Consider the following 22,004-nt stretch of genomic DNA (forward strand, 5'->3'; position numbering starts at 1 on the left):
CAGCCTTGAGGTCACATGTGGTCTTCTAGGTCCTTGGGTATGGCCTTTTGACTGAGTCCAAGTTTTACAGAACAAATCATTTTATTAAGGGGATTTGTTTTGTGAAGTTTGGATTGTCAAAGAGCCACACTTGTTCATTACTTCCCTTCCTTGTATTTTCAATTTAGCCAAACTGGCTCCATTGTCCTTCACACAAACCACTTCACCTTCCATTTCTATGTCTTTACATTGCCCATTCCTGTTACCTGGAATGTACTCTTTCTTTACTTCTGGTAACATGCAGCTCAAGCACCACTTTCTATATGCAGCTCTCTCTGGTTCTACCAGCTGCTAGTGCCCTCCTTCCTGAACTACTTTATTAACTACCTTGTATTTGTTCTCTTTATATTTATTGTGCATATATTATTTATGATATATAGCATATTTTATATATATTATCCTTGGCTTCTCCATTAGAATGTAAACTCCTTGGGTATAGGGATTATTTCCTTATTTATATTTGTATGCCAATGCCTAGTATAGAGCCTGAGCCATAGCAGGTACTTAAGATGCATAATAATTTATTATTACTAAATTATTAAGATCAATTGGTTGACAGATTGAGTGGATCACCCACTGAGATGGCTGTCTCATAGCAGCTGCTTACATGTAAGGAACTTTTGTAAATCAGAGACTCCCTTCCACATACTCAATACTTCAGCCATACTAAGTGGCTTTTCATTCATTCTACAGGCCTCATGACTTTGCTGACTCTAATTTTTGTTTTGTCCATTCCCTATCCTGGAATGCCATCCTTTATATTTCTGCCTTCTGAAATCCTACTGAGCTTACCCAGCTTGGTGCCACCTCTTCCATGGAGCCTTCCCTGATCTTTTACTCAGAAATGATCTTTCTTTCCTGGGACCTCATCTTATTCTTTGTTCTCATCTTTTTTATTTGCTTATTTTCTATTTCTATTGTACCTGTTTCTGCATTATACTCTTCTACCAGAATGTAAGCTCCATAATGACAGGAATTTTGTTTTATTTAATCTTTGGAGCCTCAGCACATGGTAAATGCTTTAAAAGTGTTGAATCAAACTGCTGAATTTATGTAAATAAGGAGCTGTTGAGAGCTAGCAAGCTAGACTGATAAATAGCAGTGATTCCCAAATTGTTTACTGCTGCAAAAACTTATCTATTTTTAAAGTTTTATTTTTTATCATGAACTTAACCAAGAAACACAAACTTTTGAAGGAAAGGAGATTTGTACAAGACACCATGAATTTCTTTTATATACAGTTAAAAAAAAGAAATGCATATGTTGTTTAACGAAGTAATAACAAAAGTGCTCCGTTCATTTTTCTTTATACATTTCTTTTTCCTTCTTTGTATGCTGCTTCACCCCCATCTATCACTATCCACTAACTCCGTTTCCTCTTTCCTCCAGGTGGAAACTCCTTTAAGTGTAAGTGCAATCAAACAAAACAAATCAACACACTAAGGCTATGTCTGAGAATGCATGTCCAATTCTTCATCTCCAGTCCATCACCTTTCTGTTAAGAGGTGGGAAGCATGTTTCATCATCAGTCTTCTAAATCCATGATTGATCTTTGCTTTGATCCAAGTTGTAAGGTCTTTCAAACTTATTTATTCTCACATTATTAATGTGGCTATTTCATAAGTTGGTCTCTTTGTTCTACTCATTTCACTCTGCATTCTTTCATACATGTTTTTCCATATTTCATTGAATCTATGATATTTGCCATTCTTTTCTTTTAAAATTACCTTTTTATTGTAATGAACTTGAAAAACATTCACAAACTATTATTTCCATATACAAAGAAAAATGAAAAAAAAAGTTTTGTCCATGAAACCACAAACTTCCATCACATACAGCTCGACTTAAAACCCCCCCCAACAACAAATTATAACAAGTTCTACATGCTAGTTCCAAAACTATCTTGCTTGACTTTGTCTCTCTCTGAACCTCTTTTTCTTCTATTCTATGTATTTTTCAAATGTTTCACTGACTTTTTTGTTCCTTGTCTTGGGAATCATTGTTACTACTCCCCCTCTCTCCTGTCCCCTCTCATAAAACTCCTCCCCTATCTCACACACACACACACACACACACACACACACACACACACACACACACAACGTCTTCCAACAAATAAACACAATCAAGAAAAATAAATCCATATATTATCGACTGTGTTTAAAAATTTTTGTCTCATTCTGCATCTCCAATCCATCTGTTGTTGGCCAAGACATGAGGTGGGTGGGTAGGTGGGAAGATGCTTCGCCTTTGTTCTTTTGGGATTGTGTTTGATCACTGCATTGATCAGAGTTCTTAAGTCTTTCAGAGTTACAATGTTGTAATCATTGTCTAAATCAGGGATGGGGAACCTGCAGCCTCAAGGCCACATGTGGTCCTCTAGGTCCTCAAGTGTGGTCCTTTGACTGAATCCAAACTTCACAGAAGAAATCCTCTCAGTAGAAGGATTTGTTCTGTAAAACTTGGACTTGGTCAAAAGGCCATACCCAAGGACCTAGAAGACTACATGTGACCTTGAGGCTGCAGGTTCCCCACCTCTGGAAATTGTTCTCTTATTCCTGTTCATTCTAATCTGATTCAATTGATACAAGTCTTCCCAGGTTTCTCTGAAAATGTCTCTTTCCTAATTTCTTACAGAGCAGTGATATGCCATTATGTTCATATCCTATAATTTGTTCTGACATTCCCCAACTGATGGGTATCCACTTTTCTCCCAGTTGTTTGTTAATAGAAAAAAGTTGCTAAAATTATTTTTGAACACTGGGCTTCTCTTTTCCTTTCATTTCTTTGGGGATATAAACCTAATACTGGTATCACTGGATCAAAATGAAATAATAAAAGAACCAGAGAAAGGCCTCTAGTACAATAGGTCTAAGTGGACTGTTTATGGAATATTTTGGGAAAAAAAATCATGGATTATAGAGGTAGTGGATAGGTTATAATCCGCACTGGTCAAGGAAGTGTCCAAGTATCCATTGCAATAAGATAGCATTCCCTGAAGTCTCTATGTTTAAGTCTATAGCTACCCTCCATTAAAGTCCTATTCTGATGCCACATCACTGGTGTGGTAGCTTAGCCATAACTCGAAGTTAAGAGGTGACCAGGGCTTTTCCCCAGTTACACAGAAAATTTAGATGGGTTTGTCTTAAGCATTTTTGAGGCAGAGCTGACCCTGGCTTCTAGAAAGCTGTGTTAGCAGAGCACAATCTCTCTCAAGTCCTACCAAAGTAGAAAGGCTTTGAGTCTAGGCACAAGGACAGATTGTATGATTGTCATCTGAAGACAAGCCTGGCTAAATTCAGAAAGGCTCCTCAGCTGGAGCCAATAAATTATTTTGGGCACAGCAATTAAAGAAGTCTAACTTTTTCAGTATGGAGAAGCTGTAGTATGTATGTGTGAAAGGAATGATGAGAAAGAGAATCACTGAGTTTGTGAAGTACAGTGCTGTCACATTCGACTATTGGACTATAAGATCTATGATGGCAGTTCCCATATACTTAATAAACTTAGCCCCATAAACCTAAACTTTGTACTTCTCCCAACACATACCTAGCATAGTATCAAATTAAAAATATTTGTTTCATTGAACTGGTGACAGGAGAGAGTATCCTAAGGAATGAAATTATAGTTCCCTAAGGAAATGGCACACGTATGCTATAGCTTAAGACAAAGTCAGATTTTAAGCTCCTTGAAAATAGTTTGTATTATATTTATCTTTGCATTCCCAACACTTAGCACAGATTTTTGCACATAGTAAATGATAAATAAATATTTGCTAAATTGGAATTGTTGAATTCTCCTGGACAAACAGAAGTAAAACACTTAGTGCTTTCTTCCAATAAGACATCTGTGCCAGAAAATAAAGGGTTAACATTGCAGCAAGTTCTACAAAGCTAACAGCATTGCTTTAAGTTCAAATAAAAAAATTGCTAATCTCTTCTGTAGTGAGAGGAACACTCTTTGCATTTTATATTTCATGGCTGGAAATACTCCAGGCCTACACGTTTTTATTAGACATGTAAAGCTGGGGAAACAATGTTTACTTAACATTTGAAGTGAGGAATTACATTCAATCTAGAATCAAACTAAAAAAAAAACCCTTCTGAGGTTTCAGGGGTGTGCATTAGGCCTGAAATAAAGCAGAAAATAAAGTCCTTTGAGGCACCATTTATTCAAGATTTCTCTTACCTTGTGCCAGATTGTTATTTACCCAAACTGGAAGCTACTAGCTTTGAGGCCTGTTTTGGGTATCACCCTTAAAATCCCAAGCTGTCTGTCATTTGGACAGCTTTCCTAGTATACAAATTAGGGCAAAGAGTTCAAGAAAAAAGAAACTACAGCACAGGAAATGTAGCTTTTGGGGGAGAAAATGGTACCTAGGATAACCTGATGGGAATAATACTTAAATTGTTCATGGTGAAGATAGTAGCTGGACTTTGGAAATAAGAAGGTGTACTTCAAAAGTAACCAGGATCATAGGCCCATAGTTTTACAGCTGGTAGGGACCTTAAAGGTCATCTACTATAAGCCTTTCCTTTTAGAAATTAGGAAACTTATACCCAGGAAGGTGGAATAACTTATCCGTCCAAGGTCAGCTATTATGTGGGCACTTAGAATGTTTCCTTTAATGAGAAGCATTCCAGGCTTTAACGATGATCTGAAAGGAAATTGTTGTTGAATTGTTACAGTCCTTCCATTCTCCTTCCTGACTTTTCATGCTACTTTGACACTGAGTATACATTTTTATCCAGTTAAACTGACTAGTTTGGAATGCAAATGTTTTTGATACATGTTACATTACATGTGGAGCAAGAAAGGACAATTAGTATATCTGTTTATACTTGAATTGCCAAGTTATAATCATTTGTTAGTTTACCATCACTATAAGCTACTAAATCAATCAATAAGAATTTAGTGAATATACTGCTTTAAAACACTGTGGAAAGAGATGGGGATACAAGGAAAGAAAAAACAACTCCTTCCTTCAAAGATCTTGGTGGTAAGTGAATTGTCTGGGACAAACAATCCCATTTCTATGCATATGTTTCTACTGATACTAGGTTGACTCAGATTGTCTGACCTTGACCAGATGAATGGGATTGAACTGTTTACTCTAATTTTAGTAAGTTCTCTATTAGATAAGTGCTGAATTTTATGCCATACATATGTTTCACTTTTTTGTTATATTTTTAATTTTGTGTTTTTCCCACTTCTAAGAGAGCAGAGCCCAACTCTAACATAAAGTTCAAAGTCAAGAAATAGGCTGGAAAAATAAGCAAACAATAACAAAAAATAAAATGCTACTATGGTGGCATGGAAGATCAAGACATAAACTCAGAAGACAACAATGTGAAAACAGCAACCAACAAAGCTTCAAAGGAAAATGCTAATTGGACCCAAGCCCAACAAGAATTCCTGGAAGAGTTAAAAAGATGAGTGGTAGAGGAAAAATTGGGAAAAGAAATGAGAATGATGCAAAAAAAGTTGTGAAAAGAGAATTAACAGCTTGGTGAAAGAGGCATAAAAAATACTAAAGAAAATAACACCTTAAAAACAGAATTGGCCAAATAGTAAAAGAGGCACAAAAATTTACTGAAAGAAAAAAAAGAACTCCTTAAAAAGCATAATATGCCAAATGCAAATGGAGGTACAAAAATTCACTGGAAAAGAACTCTTTAAAAAACATAATTGGCCAAATGAAAAAAGAGGTACAAAATCTCACTGAAGAAAATAATTCCTTAAAAATTAGAATTGGGCAAGCAGAAGCTAATGACTCCATGAGATATCAAGAAACAAAATGAAGCCAAAAGAATGAAAAATAGTAGAAAATGTGAATTATCTCATTTAAAAAGCAACTGACCTGAAAGATAAATCAAGAAGAGCTAATTTAAGAATTATTGGACTATCTGATGGTCATGATCAAAGAAAGAGCCTAGACATCATATTTCAAAACATTATCAAGGAAAACTGCTCTGATATCTTAGATCCAGAGGCTAAAATATATATGGAAAGAATCCACTAATCCAAAATGAAAACTCCCAGGAATGTAGCCAATCTCAGAGCTCCCAAGTCAAAGAGAAAAAGATAATTCAAGCAGCCAGAAAGAAACAATTCAAATACTTTGAAGTCACAGTCAGGATCGTGCAGGATTTAGCAGCTTCCACATTAAAAGATCAAGGGGCTTGGAATACGATATTCCAGAAGGCAAAGGAGCTAGTATTACAAAGGAGCTAGAATAAACTACCCAGCGAAACTGAGTGTAATCCTTCAGGGGGAAAAAAATGGATATTTAATGAAATGGAGGACTTTCAAGCATTCCTAATGAAAAGACCAGACCTGAATAGAAAATCTGACATTCAAACAGAAGACTTAAGAGAAGCATAAAAAAATAAACTTGAAAGAATAATCACTAAGGGTCTCAATAAAGTTAAACCCTTTACATTTCTATATGGGAAGATGATACATGTACCTCCTAAGACTTTTATCATTATTAGGGCAGTTAAAAGGAGTTTATATAGATAGAGGGCACAGATGTGAGTTAATTATCTTGGTATGATCTCCAAAACAATTAAAGGGAGAGAAAGAGAGATGCAGGGGGTAAAGGGGGGAGGGAGAGGTAGAATGGGGAAAATTTTCTTACATAAAAGAGGCATGCAAGGAAATGCTTTTATAGCAGAAAGGAAAATGGGGGATGGTGGTAGGCAATGCTTGAACCTTACTCTCATTGGGGAGAAAAAAATCTATATATACATATATGTATGTATACATACATGTATGTATACATACACATATACTCAGTTGTATATAGAAATGTAACTTGCTCAGTAGCGAAATAAGGGGAGAAAGGGATAAGAAAAAGATGGGGGGATGATAAAAAGGAGGACATATTAAGAAATGCAGTAGAAGCAAAATAGACTTTTGAGGAGGGACAGGACAAAAAGAGAGAGAAGAAAAATGAAAGAAGAAAACTGGATGGAAGAAAATACACAGTAATCATAACTGTGAATGTGAAAGGGATGAGCTCACACATAAAATGGAAGCAGATAGCAGAATGGATTAGGAATAAGAATCCAACAGTATGTTGTTTACAAGAGACATACTTGAAACAGAAAGACACACACAGAATTAAAATAAAGAACTGGAGCAGAATCTAATAGGCTCCAGCTAATCTAAAATAAGGCAGAAGTAGCCATCATGATCTCACTCAAAGCAAAAGTAAAAATAGACCAAATTAAAAGGGATAATCAGGGAAACTACATTTTGCTAAAAGGTATCATATAGATAATGAAGTAATATTTTTTTACAGCAAGTTTCTCTGATAAAGGCTTCATTTCTCAAACATATATTGAGTACAGAACTGAGTCAAATTAATAGAAATGGGAGCCATTCCCTAAATGATAAATGGTCAAAGGATATAAACAGGCAGTTTTCAGAAAAAGAAATCAAAGCTATCTATAGTCATATAAAAATGGTCTAAATCCCTATTGATTAGAGAAACCAAAATTAAAACAACTCTGTGGTAGCATCAGAACCTATCACCTATCAGAAATGACAAATGCTAGAGGGATATAAGAAAATAGGCACAGTAATGCACTATTGGTAGAGTTGTAAACTGGTCCAATCATTCTGGAGAACAATTTGGGTCTTTGACTAAAGGGCTATAAAACCCAGCATCACCACTACTAGGTTTGTACTTCAAAGAGATCAAAGAAAAAGGAGAGGGATCTATATGCTCAAAATATTTATAGTAGCTCTTTTTGGGGTGGCAAAGAATTGGAATTTGAGGGGATGCTTGTTAATTGGAGAATGGTTGAACAAGCTGTGGCATATGATTGTGATGGAGAACTATTTTGCTGTGGGAAATTATAAGGCATTGGTTTCAGAAAAACATGGCAAGACCTATGTGTACTGATGCAAAGTGAAGTGAGAACTGAGAGTTCATTGTGCACAATAATAGCAATGTTGTAATGATGATCAACTATGATTAAAAAAAAATGCTATCCACCTCAAGAGAGAGAACTGATGAACTCTGAGTGCAAACTGAATTATAATTTTCTCACTTTCTTTATTTTTCTTGCTTTTGAAAAAAAGCGGCTGATAAAGGAATATATTCAGCATGATTTCACATGTATAATTGCTATCAATATTGCTTGCCTTTTCAGTGGGTGGAGGAGGGTGTTAGGAGGGAGGGAGAGAATTTGGAACTCAAAATTTAAAAAGAAAATAACGCTTAAAAATAAATAATAAATTTTTAAAAATTAAAAAAAAGAAGTCCCCCCCTCAAAAAAGAAAAAAAAAATCAGTAAATCATTTGATTGATTAAAGCCTTATGCTATGACTACAGGCTACTAAAACACCAGAAAGTTACTAAAACTCTCAATAAAGAAGAATTCAACACAGAACACAACCGCAGAAGCAGAATTAGACTTATAATTCATTCATTAGAGAAGTGGGATGGCATATTTCCCTAAGCGCTTGTGGTCTTTTTACCCTGAAACATCCCTTTGCCACAGTGGCCCCCTTTGTCCACTGGTGAGTCCTTCTGGAGTCCTCCATTTTGTGGATGTGCCCAGATTAATCATGCTTCATTCCCTTCTTACTTTCTACATGACTAAGCTGCATGGTTACCCTTAACTCTCCTTAGCACTTGAGGTTTTCTCACCTTGGAACATTCTTCTGTCAAACTCACTCCTTCTCCCATTGGTGAGTTCCTTTCAGGGCCTCTATTAATGGGGATGGGCCCACTCTAGCTATGCTTCATTCACCATCTGGCTGTGCTTCCAAATCTCTGGACTTTACTACCATGTCTTCACTGGGGTTCCTTCTCCCCATCCCTCAACCCCTTCACTTTTCAGCTCCCTTTTATGTGTTGCTTTCCCCCATTAGAATGTAAGCTCCTTGAGGGCAGGGATTATCTTATTTTTCTGCTTATATTTGTATCCCTGATGCTTATCACAGTGCCTGGAAAAGATTAAGGGCCAAATTGTTGCCTGCTTGCTTACTGTAAAGAGTGCTGGACTCAAAATCCAAACACCTCTACTAGAATCTTTTTTCTACTATTAGAATCCTGAGCAATCTTGGGAAAGTTAAATAATCTTTCTTGATCTCAATTTTCTCATTTGTAAAATGAGGAGGTTGAATTAGATGATTCCTAAGATACCTTGTAACTTTAAATCTATGATCCTAATATGATCACAGTTAGGAAGACTGTAGTGTCTTCTCTGGTAATAAGGAAGTTTTGAAGACAGGGCTTGGGTTGGGGGTGCAGGAAGACAATGAGTTCTGTTTTAGACATGTGCTTGAGATATCCACTAGAAATCCAGTTTGAAATGTCTAATATGCAGCTGGTGATGTGGGACTGGAGACAAGGAGAGAAATTAGGACTGGATATATAAATTTGGGAATCATTTGCAGAGAGATAACTGAACCTATGGGAGCTGTTGAACTCACCAAGTAAGAGAGAGCAGAAAGAAAAGAGAAGCGACACCAAGAAAGAGCTTTGAGCACTGTCAAAAATATGGCTGTACTTCAGCCCACCATATACTTTTTATTATTCTGCAAAATTATTTGTATGACTCATTTAAGAAGTTCCAATAACTTTAGACAACATTAGGTAACATAATTTACACTATGAAGCCTAAAGACTAGAACAGCAGAATCTAAGATTTGGAAAGGACCTTAGAATTCATGCAGTCTAACTCTCCACCCAATGTAGGAATCTCTTCTATAGCAACCCAGAAAAATAGTTATTCAAGCTCTATAGCAATTCAGACACAAAACACATTCTGGCTATCACACATAAGACAGATGTTCCATCCACAAATGTACTTTTTCAGAATTATTTACAGAGTTATGAAATCTAGCACCTTAAATATTCATAGACAGTGATGAAGGGAAGTCAAAACTCAATTATGTATCTATGAGCACTTCAACACAGGCCCAGGGAGGTTTGCAGAGTTCTATGGTACTTCCTTTCCTTTTTGTTGAAGAATATATGTATAGGTATATATATACATATACATATACATATATATACATATACATATATATACACATACACATATATATACATACACATACATACATACACACACATATATATATACATACACATACATACATACACACACATATATATATACATACACATACATACATACATACATACATACACACACATATATATATATACACAAGTGCACATAAACATAATACGCTTTTAATGACAGGTTTTTTTTTAAAAGACTGGTAGGACTAGAGAAAGTCCTTTTTATGTTAATAAGTTCATATAAGCTACTTGTAGTCTATTTAAAAGTCTCTGAAAAGTAGTTTGCAGTTCTACTTCTCAGGTTCACAAATGGCACATAAATTAAGCTGCTTGTAACTGTATTTGACAAAAGTATTGTCAGCAAACTTAAGGCACCACCAGTTTATAGTTTATGTCACCTTTGCCCCAAAGGATCAGGATTTTCATACTGTTGAAAATACCAGAAACTCAAGCTTTAATTCACTTGATTCTCTCCTACAAGGTGTGTCACATATCACAATGAATACCATGCAAACGTCTCTGCTTCTGTCTTCCCAACTGCCTGCTTGAATCATTACGTAGATGTAATTTAAACAACCAGCAGATTGCTGAGACACAGCCAGCAGGCAGCGTACGTGTGGCTACCAGCCATGGGATCAGTGTCTGTATCTTTCAAAGACACGTTCCAAAGCCACACTGCAGCAAGCTGGGAGCTGCTGTTCATTATCTGGGAAAATGATAGGGACGTCAGAATAACAACTGCTCTAGTCTCCTACTGAGAGGTAGGACATGAGGAAGGAAGGTCAAGGCTGCCATGGGACCTTTCCCCTTCTGCCTGCTTCCACCTCAGAAATCCATAGAAAACTTCCTTCTTCCCACAGGTTGCATAAACATAGTGTGCTGACTATAGGTTTAGGAAACTGGGCCCATTATGTTAGGGATATAATGTGTTACCAACATATCATCTCAATTGTATTTTAGTTTTCAGTTATTTGATGTTACTCTGCATTAAGTAATTTTTCTTAAGTCAAAGTTCATTTATTCTTACTTACCATAATATAGATTTATGTAAATTATTGAATATAAAACATGAAAAATGAATCCATCAACCAACAAATTATTTATTAATTGCCTTCTGTGTCCGGCACTGGGTTAAGCTCTAGGGGTATAAATACAAGGAATGAAATAATCTCTACTTGCAAGGATCTGTGCTCCCAGAGAGCAACAGATCTTCTCTATACAGTGCTATATCATCAATACAGATTATGATTCTAATGACTTCACATATACAATGAATTCTTAATAAATGGCAGTTAATGACAATTGTTGCTAATTTTCTTTCTTAAATAATCAAGTGGATCTGTGTTCTCACTGATTTAAGAGTTCCCTTTACCCTAATGATACAGAGCCTGCCCACCTTGCGTGAATCTCGTCTGTATCTTTCTACAAATTAACCACAAGGGTTCCCCTCCAACCTACTGGACTTTTTTACTTTTCCCCCAATATTTTGAGGATGAGTGGACTACTTTGGTTTGTCAACCCTAGCCCATCTTCTCTTCCTATTATAAAATTCCTTAATATATCTTTTACTCACTCATTTCTGTGCCGCCTCAGTTTTATGTTTCACCCTGCTGTCACCCACATTTGTCTTTCCACTGTATTCTAGGTATTGTTCATCTTGAATTTTCAGAAGCAGTGCTCTTCCTGGTCCTGCTACTAGGCAGCAACACTAGTAAAATGTATTGAGAAAATTGGCCTTCGTAGTAACTTTGAGAGAAACTTAGGATCAGTAAAAGAAACTTGAACATTTCCAAAAGCAACCCAAGCTGCTCTTTTCCTATTCAACTCTCCTATGTTCTAGCTCTGCATACTGTTGGACAAGCTCTACTGGAATAAATTCAGATTCAGGCTGAAATAGGACAATTTGAAAAATAGACACTTTTCATCAGCTTGGTCTTTCATGTATGGATAGATAGGCTCAGGGGTTGTGCCGGAGCCAGCCTGAACTGGTTCATAGAAATTAATTGTTACATTTTCAGCATAAACATTTATACCTTAGAATCAACAAATGTTACAAATAACAGCTTGATTTATTGTTTTTTATTGTTTAGACTTAAGAAAATAATAGAGAAAATGTTAATAACTCGGATTAAATTTAAAGCTTACCACTTTTTTTTTTCCTGGAGAGATAACTGTTAAACATTTGCCAGCATACCCCTGGATAGGCCAAATTACTTTGAATGATTACAGATCTATAATAGGAGGCTCTACTGTGCCTTGGGCTTGATAAAATTGACACAATGTCCTCCACAAATAGGAGGTCCTTACCATCCACAGAGTATCTTTTCTCGGACTTTGAGGTAAATCTCCATTCAGTGGCAATGATTTTAGCAGGCATACATCTCCCTGTTTCATGCTTCTTCTATGTTTATTATAGGAAGGTCACTGAATAAGGGTTATTTCTGTTGCTACATCTTCTAAGGAATCCTGAATGATCTTGATATATGGATGGGAGATATGTTGTAATAAAAGAGTCTGTAAGGCACTGTTTTGTTCTAACAAGTCAGATGATTTTTAGCATTCAACAAAAATAAGTACATCTCATTAATAGATCTTATTTTTTTTTACATCTTTCAGTCAATTGTGAGATGGTAAAGATGTGGTCCATTGTTGCATATTTTTTGCAAAAGCCTCAATATTCCCTACCAGTGCCCTCCATGAAGATGTCTTCAATTCACACAGTTAGCTCTTAAAGATTTTATATAGTTGGGAGAATAGATATATATTTCTGTAGTTGCTTGATATTCTTGTGCTCACTTTTTCTGGAATCAATAAGTTATGAAATTTTTTTCCCATGCCTTTGGTATCTTCCTGTCCCTTTAGAACATTTGTAGCTCAGTCCATAATATCTCCACAACTATCATCTCTAATACAGGTCTACTTTGTTTATTCTTGATCCAATACATTTACTTTTCCCAGCTTTGTTCTCTTTAGTGCCATTTCTATTTCCTTTGTAAAGACCTCAGGTCCTGTGATGTTAGGGTCCAAGGATAGTGGGTCAATTATTCTTTAGAGAAAAAAGTTTGTTGTAGTAATTTTTGCAAATCTTTTCCATTTTCTCTCTCTTTTTGTAGTCCTCTTCTGCTTTTATCCTTGAATCTCCTTGGGATGACTTTGCTTACTTGGCTATCATATCATTTCTTTTTTTTTTTAGTAGTTGGAAGCTTTATTTAACACAAACAAAAATATACGAAGTATTTTACTCATTTTCTTCACTCCTCAGTCTAGCATTTGGATTGGTGATGTTGATGGCTAGCTGAGTTGCTCTCAATGACTTTCTGATTCTTAGAGGACACATTGTGAGCAATCTCGGCACAGTAAGATTTGTTGCACATCAGAAGAACTTCTAGCTCTTCGACACTATGTACCAAACACTTCCTGAATCCACTTGGTAACGTATTTTATTTTCTTATTGCTTCCATAACCAATATTGCACATCAAGGTGTGGCCCTTGAATCGTCTTTGCACACTGTTGTCAATGCCTCTTGGTTTAACGCCAATTTCTCTGGATCTTGACATATCTGTTGGACTGGTGTCAGATGAACTTATTGGTCCTTTTATTGATGATTTTAGGTTTTATGAGAGGTCTGAGGGCCGGCATAGTGCTGGCGGAGAGATAGCGCCCTTCCACGGGAAGCACTGACAGAAAGAAAAAGGATGTCATGATTTCTTTAGACTGGTTTTATTCTCCATTGTTTTTGTCAGCTTTATGAGATGATACTGCTCATAATCATCTTTTATCCTCTTCAGAAGATTTTATAGAGTCGTTTACATTCTGAATTGGTGTTGCCTTTGGCAGCCATCTCTCGCCATTTGGCTAGTATGACAAATGTTTGTTAAGGTGTTTTCTGAGTCTTCCTGCAATGGGAATTAATTTTCATTGGTTTAACTTACGCATGTTAAGGTAATTTCTATTGTCTATCTCCCATGTTTTATTTTCAATAGGTTGCTTAAGTAATTCAAGGTTAAATCTTTTAAATTGTACACCATATCTTTTTCTCATAACAATTTTTTTGTTTATTATAAATTCTGATGTTAGCTCTGATGAGTTTACAGTCTGATTATGCACACAAAGCTATCCAGTGACAACTCCCATGTCCATAATGATTCTTTTCCTGTTTGTTAACTCCCAGTTATTACATTCTTTGTGATGTTATTTGGTAACTTACCATGTTTGAGACGTACTAATTCTTTCCTTAGAAGAAAATGTTTATGACATAGAGATGTGAAACTTCTATATAATCTAGGGTCTTTATCCTCTCTTTTGTTTGACCTATATTTTCTTATACGTTCCTCCTTATTCTCACCTTTTCCACTGTTGTAGTGAAGTCATAAAATATCCAATACATATGTTGATTTGACTGGAAGGTCTTATCATATTCTTCATAGAACTTCTCTACCATTTAAGACTCAGTAAATAATGTCATTGCATAAGTTGAAATTTTTAGGTGGTCTTTTTGCAAATGCTTATTCCTAGCACTAAAATATATGATATCTAACCATTCCATGAGATAATATTTCTTGTAGCTTTGGGGTGTATGATAAAACCCACCCTGACAACTCTTCCTTGTCTCTCCAAGGAGCACCTGTGAATCATCCTTCCATTTAGCTAAAGCTTCTTTCTTCTGGTTTTATTTTTAATCAGAATGTCAAGATGATTTAGCTCTTCCAGCAGTAGGCTTTCTTGTTAGTTATAGGACAAGCACTGCACATTTAGAATACAAATAGTCAAATTAATGTTTGTGGACAGTTTATAAACTGTTTAATTCTTAGTACCCTCGGATCTCTTCCTTCTCTACTACTGTCACTGCAGAAGCAGAAAAGGGCTACTTGGAATTGAAGGCCATTTTGATTTGTTTGTTTCATGGGTTGTCATTGCCAGAAAAGTTCCATTACCAGATGGCCAGCCTATTGATAAAATCCTTTTCCATGATTAATTATGCTGGTCCTGGGAAAACAGACTTAGTCTTTTCAAGTGCCACACTCAAAACTTTGCTAATATAGCAGGACCTGTCAGAGTTTGAATTCTACCGGCACAGCCTTTGAGAATACAAAATCACTTCCATCTTACAATAAAGCAACAGAATAGGACTTTGGTAGCAGGCTATTTTTATAAACAAAGAATATAGAAAGCAGGTGGTGATGTACAGGGAGCTACCTAGCAGTGGCAGTACAATATTGAGGAAGCAATTGTTCCTGAATCAATGAACAGATCTTTACTGAATTTCCCTTAGGTACTGAGCATTGTGTTGGGTACTGGGGGAGGTGGTGGTGGTAGAGTGCACATGTAGTACAAGATTATCCTTGCCTTTGAGGGGTATCCAATATAGCAGAGAACAACTATCATACAACAGTATAAGACAACATGTGATCAAATAATAAATCCTTTGATGTAGATTGTAAAAAACTCTTAAATGTTTAGAGGAAAGGGAGATCAATAAAGACTAGAGTTATAGGGGAATGCTAGTTGGAGTGGGTAGAATCATGGGCAGGATTTTGAATTTGATAGGGATAGGAGAGAAAAATACAACCCATGTGAAGGGAAGCTTAGGGAAGATATAGAAGAAAGAATGAAGATATGTTCCCAATTGTTATGTACCACATGGGTGCATCCATTAACATGCGCTCCAAGGGAAGAGAAACATACTCTGCCTTAGTTTTGAAAAACTCATGTTTTGGGATGATGCAGAAATCCCATACTAATCCCTTAGTCACTGTGAAGATGGAAAGGGGATACTGTGCCAGAGAATTGATGACTAAAAGCCTACTCAGTAGACTTTAAAGGGAGTGGGTGATTCCCACCACACCCCTCTTCTCCTTCTCATTAGTGCAAGTTTCTTGGGCCTCAGGCAGCATCTCACTTAGACTATCAGTGAGGGAGAAGGGGAATCCCCAGCCCAAGTAGCAATGATGACAGCATGCACATGGTAAAATCACTTGTACTTATATCCAAATGATTATCCAGTAAGTCCTACCTTAAAATGTCCCTCAATTTTTCCTTCCCCACCAATTTCACACATTCTAGCCCAAGAGTCCCAGGATACTGAAATAGCCTTTTAACTGCTCTCCTTTGCCTAAGTTTCTTCCCACTTCAAGCCAACTTGTACACCATTGTTACACTAATCTTTATAAAAAAAATACAAAGTTTTCCAATTACTTATTGGTTCAAGTCTTTTGAGACCCTAGACCTGTCACTGCTTCAGCTTCTTCATCTGTGAAATGAAGAACAGAGACAGAAAACATGTGAATAAAGACCAGTGGAAGCAGAAACAGAAATGACAAATGTAATGGGAGCAACAGATCACTAGGAAAGAAAAGATTTCTAAGGTTCCTTCTCAATATAAAATTCTGTTATAGTCTAATCTGATATTTAAAGCTAGATTCCAACCCTTCTCTACCTCCAATTAATCAAATACCTAGTAAATACCTACTAAAAGCCTGTTCATTTCTAATACAGGCTGGACTTTTCAGTGACCCCTTAACAACATGCTGACTCTGGCTTCCAAGTCTTTGTTGTTTCACTCTTACTTAATGTTTTTTCTTCTTCTGTCAGTCAGAGGAAGCTAAAATCACAGCCACCTTTCCTGTACAAAACCTTCATCAAATTCTCTCATACACAGAATTCTGTCCTTTGTCTGACTGCATATGCTGCTTGGGGCACAATGGATAGAGTGCTGGGCCTGAAGTAGGAAGACCCATCTACCTGAATTAAAATCTGGCCTCAGACACTTACCAGCTGTGTGACCCTGGGCAAGTCACTTAACCCTGTTTGCCTCAGTTCAGTTTCCTCATCTGTAAAATGAACTGGAGAAGGAAATAGTAAACCACTTCATCATCTTTGCCAAGAAAACCCCAAATGGTGTCATGAAGACTTGATCCGACCTGACTGAAATGACTGAACAATACCAAAATGTTATATCAACATGAACTATTAACCACAATTATTGTAGGACAATGGAGACTCATTCTCAAGATCTTTCACAGAGAGTATATTCTGAATAATAGTTTTCTTCATCATCACATATTTTTTGAGTGTCTACTATTCATAACAAAGGGATTATGGGAGTTGTGGTATATAGACACGTGAGGTAAGTGAGCCAAAAGTCAAAAGTTCTTTAAAACAACACAGATCTACCAATCCAAAGAGTTTTAACTGGGCTAGTCCATTAGGCAAACACATAACTGTAATCATTAGATAGTCTAAACTTCCTGCAGGAAAGTGATCAAGAAGAATCTGAGAGCAGCTAGGTGATGCATTGGATAGAATGTTGCACTTGGAGATGGAAAGACCTGAATTCAAATTCTGCTCCAAATACTTACTAGCTGTGTGACCCAGTATAAGTCACTTCCTTTCATTCTGCCTTAGTTTCCTCACATGTAAAATGGGGATAATAATAGCACCTACTCTCAAGTTGTTGTGAAGATAAAATGAGATAATATTTGCAAAGTGCTTTTCAAACCTTAAAGCACTACATAAATGCTAGTTACTAAGATTATAATTATTAATAATAATGTTATTGAGAACTTTTCAAGGGAATGGCCCTTCCTCATGTGTCATCCTTACAAAAACACATGCCCAAGTACCTCAGGACACTTATGATACCAGAGTTCCTCACAGGGGCTCTGTATTGTGAAAAATATACATGTATGGTAGGGAAGACTGAGGCAAGGGTAGATTAAATGGTGTACACAATGATGACATAAAAATTGATGAAGAACCCAGGAAAATAATTTATACTCTTTGAGAAGCACTACTATCATTAAGTTCCTTTCCACTGATCAATTTTTAAAAGTATTTCACTATAACAGCATGTTTAGGAAATGACTAAGTTTCTTGTCTCTTCTTATTTTAAATCAAATAATTTCTCAGTTTTTCTTTTTCACCAAAATAAGAATTTTTTAAAAAAAAGTATCGCTTTTTAGGTTGCATTCTTAATCACCGAGCACTCTGAAAGGGCCCAATGTTGAGCTTATATTGAAGTCAAATATATGAATATTTATTGATTATATTAAATGCAAAGTTTACTATGCCTGAAAATGCTCACCCAACTTTGATTATGCTATTAATCTTTATGTATACAATATTTACTCACACAGTTTGTAACATATTTTAATTTGTACACATGTACTTATGTATTCACTGGTGTCCTGGATTTTGGCTAGGGTGGTTGTATTTCTACACATTTTAATTATAAGGTCCCCAAAGGAGAGAGTTTGTTTTCTATTTTAATATCCCATAATTTTTTAGAGCTGAAAGAGAACTTAGAAATCATTTAGTCTAAACGCCACATTTTCCAGAAGACCCTGAGAGATGGAGTGATTTATGCAATGCCAAACAGTTAATTAGAATCCAGTCAGTATTGGAACCCAAGGCTCCTGACCCAAAGGTAAGTCCTGCTTTTACTAAATCATGCTTCTTCTCTTTATACAGTCTAGCCCAGAACTGTATACATAGATAACCAATAAACATTGCTACATCTGACCTATGTAACTAATAAATATTGGTATATTTGATCTATATAACCAACTAATGTTGGTATATCTGATCTACATATAATCTCAACAGCCCTTCAAGGATGTTTGGCCAGAAACCAATTTTATCTTTTCTAAACTTGTTAACCTATTTGCAATCCTTCCTCTTCCTGATTTCATGTTATGCTATATTTGGGCTACTTTATGTAAGCCAATAAAATGAACCACACAATCGAGAGTTGGTATGGAACAGTGAGAAGAACAAGGGGTTTGGAATCTTAGGGCTGGGGTATCAATCCTGGATCTGGCACTTACTGCCTGTGTGACACTGGATAAGTCACCTTTCTGGGCCTCAGAATCTTCATTAATAAAATAAGAAAGTTAGACAAATTAATCTCTAATTATCCTTCCAGTTCTAAATCTATGATCTCAATTCTGCACTTGAAAATCAGTCTCAAGCCTGGGTTCAAGTCATACTATAACCCTAAGTGCTTACTATGGTGCTTTAGGTACAAGTATGATAACTACATTTTGCAATATCAGACCCTTCCAAAGATGCTACAGTAAATTCAAGGAATTACAACCTAGGACAGATTTTTCCACTTAATAAATCTAAGAAAAATGCCTTCATTTGTTCCATTTGTTCATTTCAGTACATAATTTGTTTTCCATTTAGCAAGAGTAACAAAAAAGGATAGCTTTAATTCCTGCTATGGTTATATAATTTCTAGTTATACTCTCCAAGCATAGTCATGAGACTAATTTAAGTCCCTGAGTTGTGGTGTTACAGAAAGTGAGGGATGTCAATCATTTTCCACATTGGCCCAAAAGAATTTCATGGCATTCACACTGTCAGGTTTTGAAAGAGACTGCCTTAAATAGTATGGGCATTTTTCATTATTCAACATATTTATGTTCTTGGGTATTAAGGGCAGAATCTCAATCCTGAGATGAAAGTATATGCACAAGATTTATAGTGTTGCCTTCACTAAGTTCTGCAAACATAAAATTAGGTCGTCTATTGTGAGCTGGATTGAATTGAAAAAGAACCTATGAAAACAGTATAGATTTCTATTGTAGTTTTGAGGGGAGGATACCAAAATGCAGTATATTTCCCCACGTAAAGAACAGTTTGGGTTTCAATCTACATTTCAAATACTGAAGATTTTGCTCCCAGTGGGGCTCTTGCATGACATCATGCTAGTACAAACTCACCTACATCTTTCACTTGACACATTTAAATGAAACTATCAAGTCTCAAGTTCATTATCTAGTCACAGGTGAATATGTTTTCTGGAACAGGACAAATATTGAGTCTTACCTGCAGGCTGTTAAAAATGACGAAGAGGACCAGCATCCAGAGGTGTCTATAAGCCATGTGTAGTCCTCCCCAAAGCCATGTAATGGAGATCAGAGCAAACAGGTATAAAACCAGTGGGATTTCTAGAAATAAGAAAAACAGTTTCAAAATATTGACTATCTACAGAGATTCTTTGTTGGTCTCTTTCTTGTGACACTGTGGAAATGTATCGAGAATAATAATGGAAGAGAAATATTGAAATTCCCATTCCTGTGCCCAGTGGTGATAAGATGCATTGCTACATTGACACTCTTTCTTCTTTGCACATGGGTGTGTGAGTAGGTGAGTAGGATGTAGAATGATAGGAGCTGTTCCTCTCCTAGACTACCACCTGCTGGACTATTCACAAAATACCATCAGCATTTGACTACAATGAAAATACATTCCAACCCAACTGTAACATTGATAGTCCCACAGACTCAGAAACCAGACAGGTGAGAGGGAACCAGATGCAAGGCCCTCTCCCACTTGTCAGGGCTGTGTGCTGAGAATAGAAATAAAAATGAGATAAAAGATTTGCTTCTATTAGTAAAAAATAATACCAAACATATCATCTACTTTTCTATTTAAGGAGAACTGAAGCTGGGAATAAAGCTAAGCACAGGAAGTGGAAATTATTTGAACACATTGCCCTAGATATTTATCAATATGTCTCAAGTATCCTTCATTTCAGCATATTTTTAGTTCAAATTTCTCCTTTTTTCTTTTCTTTTCCTTTCTCTTCTTTATGGGTGTTTTAAGCTTAAAAGGGGGATTTTAATATTCATTTGGTAGATCATGTAAGACTCAGAAAAAGTAGCAGATCTCTGTAAAATGAGGGGATTGAATTAAGTGATATCTCTGAACCTTTCTGATTTTAAATCTATACCCCTATGACCCTAGACACTGATGAACAAAAGTTCTTTCCTGCAGTAAAATGTCAGCTGAATGGACTCTGAAACTAGAAACTCTCTGGACAGACCTCAAAGTCCACATCTACCCATATCTTTGAGTCCAACCTAGAGCCATATGTGCTACTATTGATGCAGCTTTAGGATATTTGAGAAGTAGAGGGATTTATAGGAAAAGGAGACTAAGTGAGACAGCATTTCTTTCTTGGAATCACCGATGTTGCTTTTCTGGTTTGTGATTCTCATTGTAAAAATAAGATAAGAATCACATAAGCAAAACCTAGTATAATTACAGGAGCGCATGGTCATGGCTCCCTTATAGAAGGGCTACAAAAAAGATACCTAGAGATAGCTAATTTTCATGTAGATTTGTTCTTAGTACAAATAGATATTATTCAATAAAAGGACTATATACATCTGCTTTTACTTACAGCAAAATACCCAAAGTCTGGAAAAATGCCTGAACCATGGTCAAATAATTTGCCAGAGTTGGTCCACAATTTGTGCATTGAATTTGTAGATTGCAAACTTTGTACCCACTATACACACACAAAATTCTATTTATGTCTCTGTACACAGTACAAAGGGACACGTACATTATTGTGTGAACAAACAGGGCAGCTATCTTTGAAAATCTGGTCCCTTTGCTTCTATGAATGCCTAGAGCAAAGTACAAGGAAATCAGGTGCTGGGAAAGTCCTGCTGGGTAAGACAGCATCATGGAATGGCACTTATTAGCAACACCCATTTTATTTTGGAGTTCTACCACAGTAATGACTCTTCATTTTTCATTCACTGGAATGAGGAAAAGTGAAACAGACATCTAGGTTTCCCACCATAAACAGCTCAATATATCAAAGTACAGTGCCAAAACTAGCTCTTCGAGGGAGAAAAATAAATAATTAAGAGCTGGTTGACTTCAAGGGGGATCTGTTTGTATCTTCTTAACCTCTGTAGAATAAAACAAACCTGACTTGATTTCAAAGGCCTTTGAAAGTAAGAAAAGCAATAAGTGAGAGTAAAGTGAGTTTGGAGAGTAGATAGTGTATTCACTTAATGAAAATGATCAAATTTTATTATTATTAGGATTACTAGAGCTAGAAGGGACCTTGGAGAGCATCTTGTTCAATTCTAATCCATACTTTTATGTGTTCTT

At 36.2% G+C, this 22,004-nt stretch overlaps 1 protein-coding gene across 1 annotated transcript in view; it reads right to left on the reverse strand.

The window, feature by feature from the left end:
- Positions 1-22,004, reverse strand: part of ADGRV1 (adhesion G protein-coupled receptor V1) — a 712,618-nt gene that overhangs the window by 104,417 nt on the left and 586,197 nt on the right. Inside the window, 1 exon segment of the mRNA XM_078151750.1 lies at positions 19,920-20,041. Within this exon segment, the coding sequence (XP_078007876.1) occupies positions 19,920-20,041 (122 nt within the window).

This window comes from Phascolarctos cinereus, unplaced genomic scaffold (assembly GCF_003287225.1).
Source record: "Phascolarctos cinereus isolate Bilbo 61053 unplaced genomic scaffold, phaCin_HiC Scaffold_4;HRSCAF=312, whole genome shotgun sequence".
Classification (NCBI taxonomy): domain Eukaryota; kingdom Metazoa; phylum Chordata; class Mammalia; order Diprotodontia; family Phascolarctidae; genus Phascolarctos; species Phascolarctos cinereus.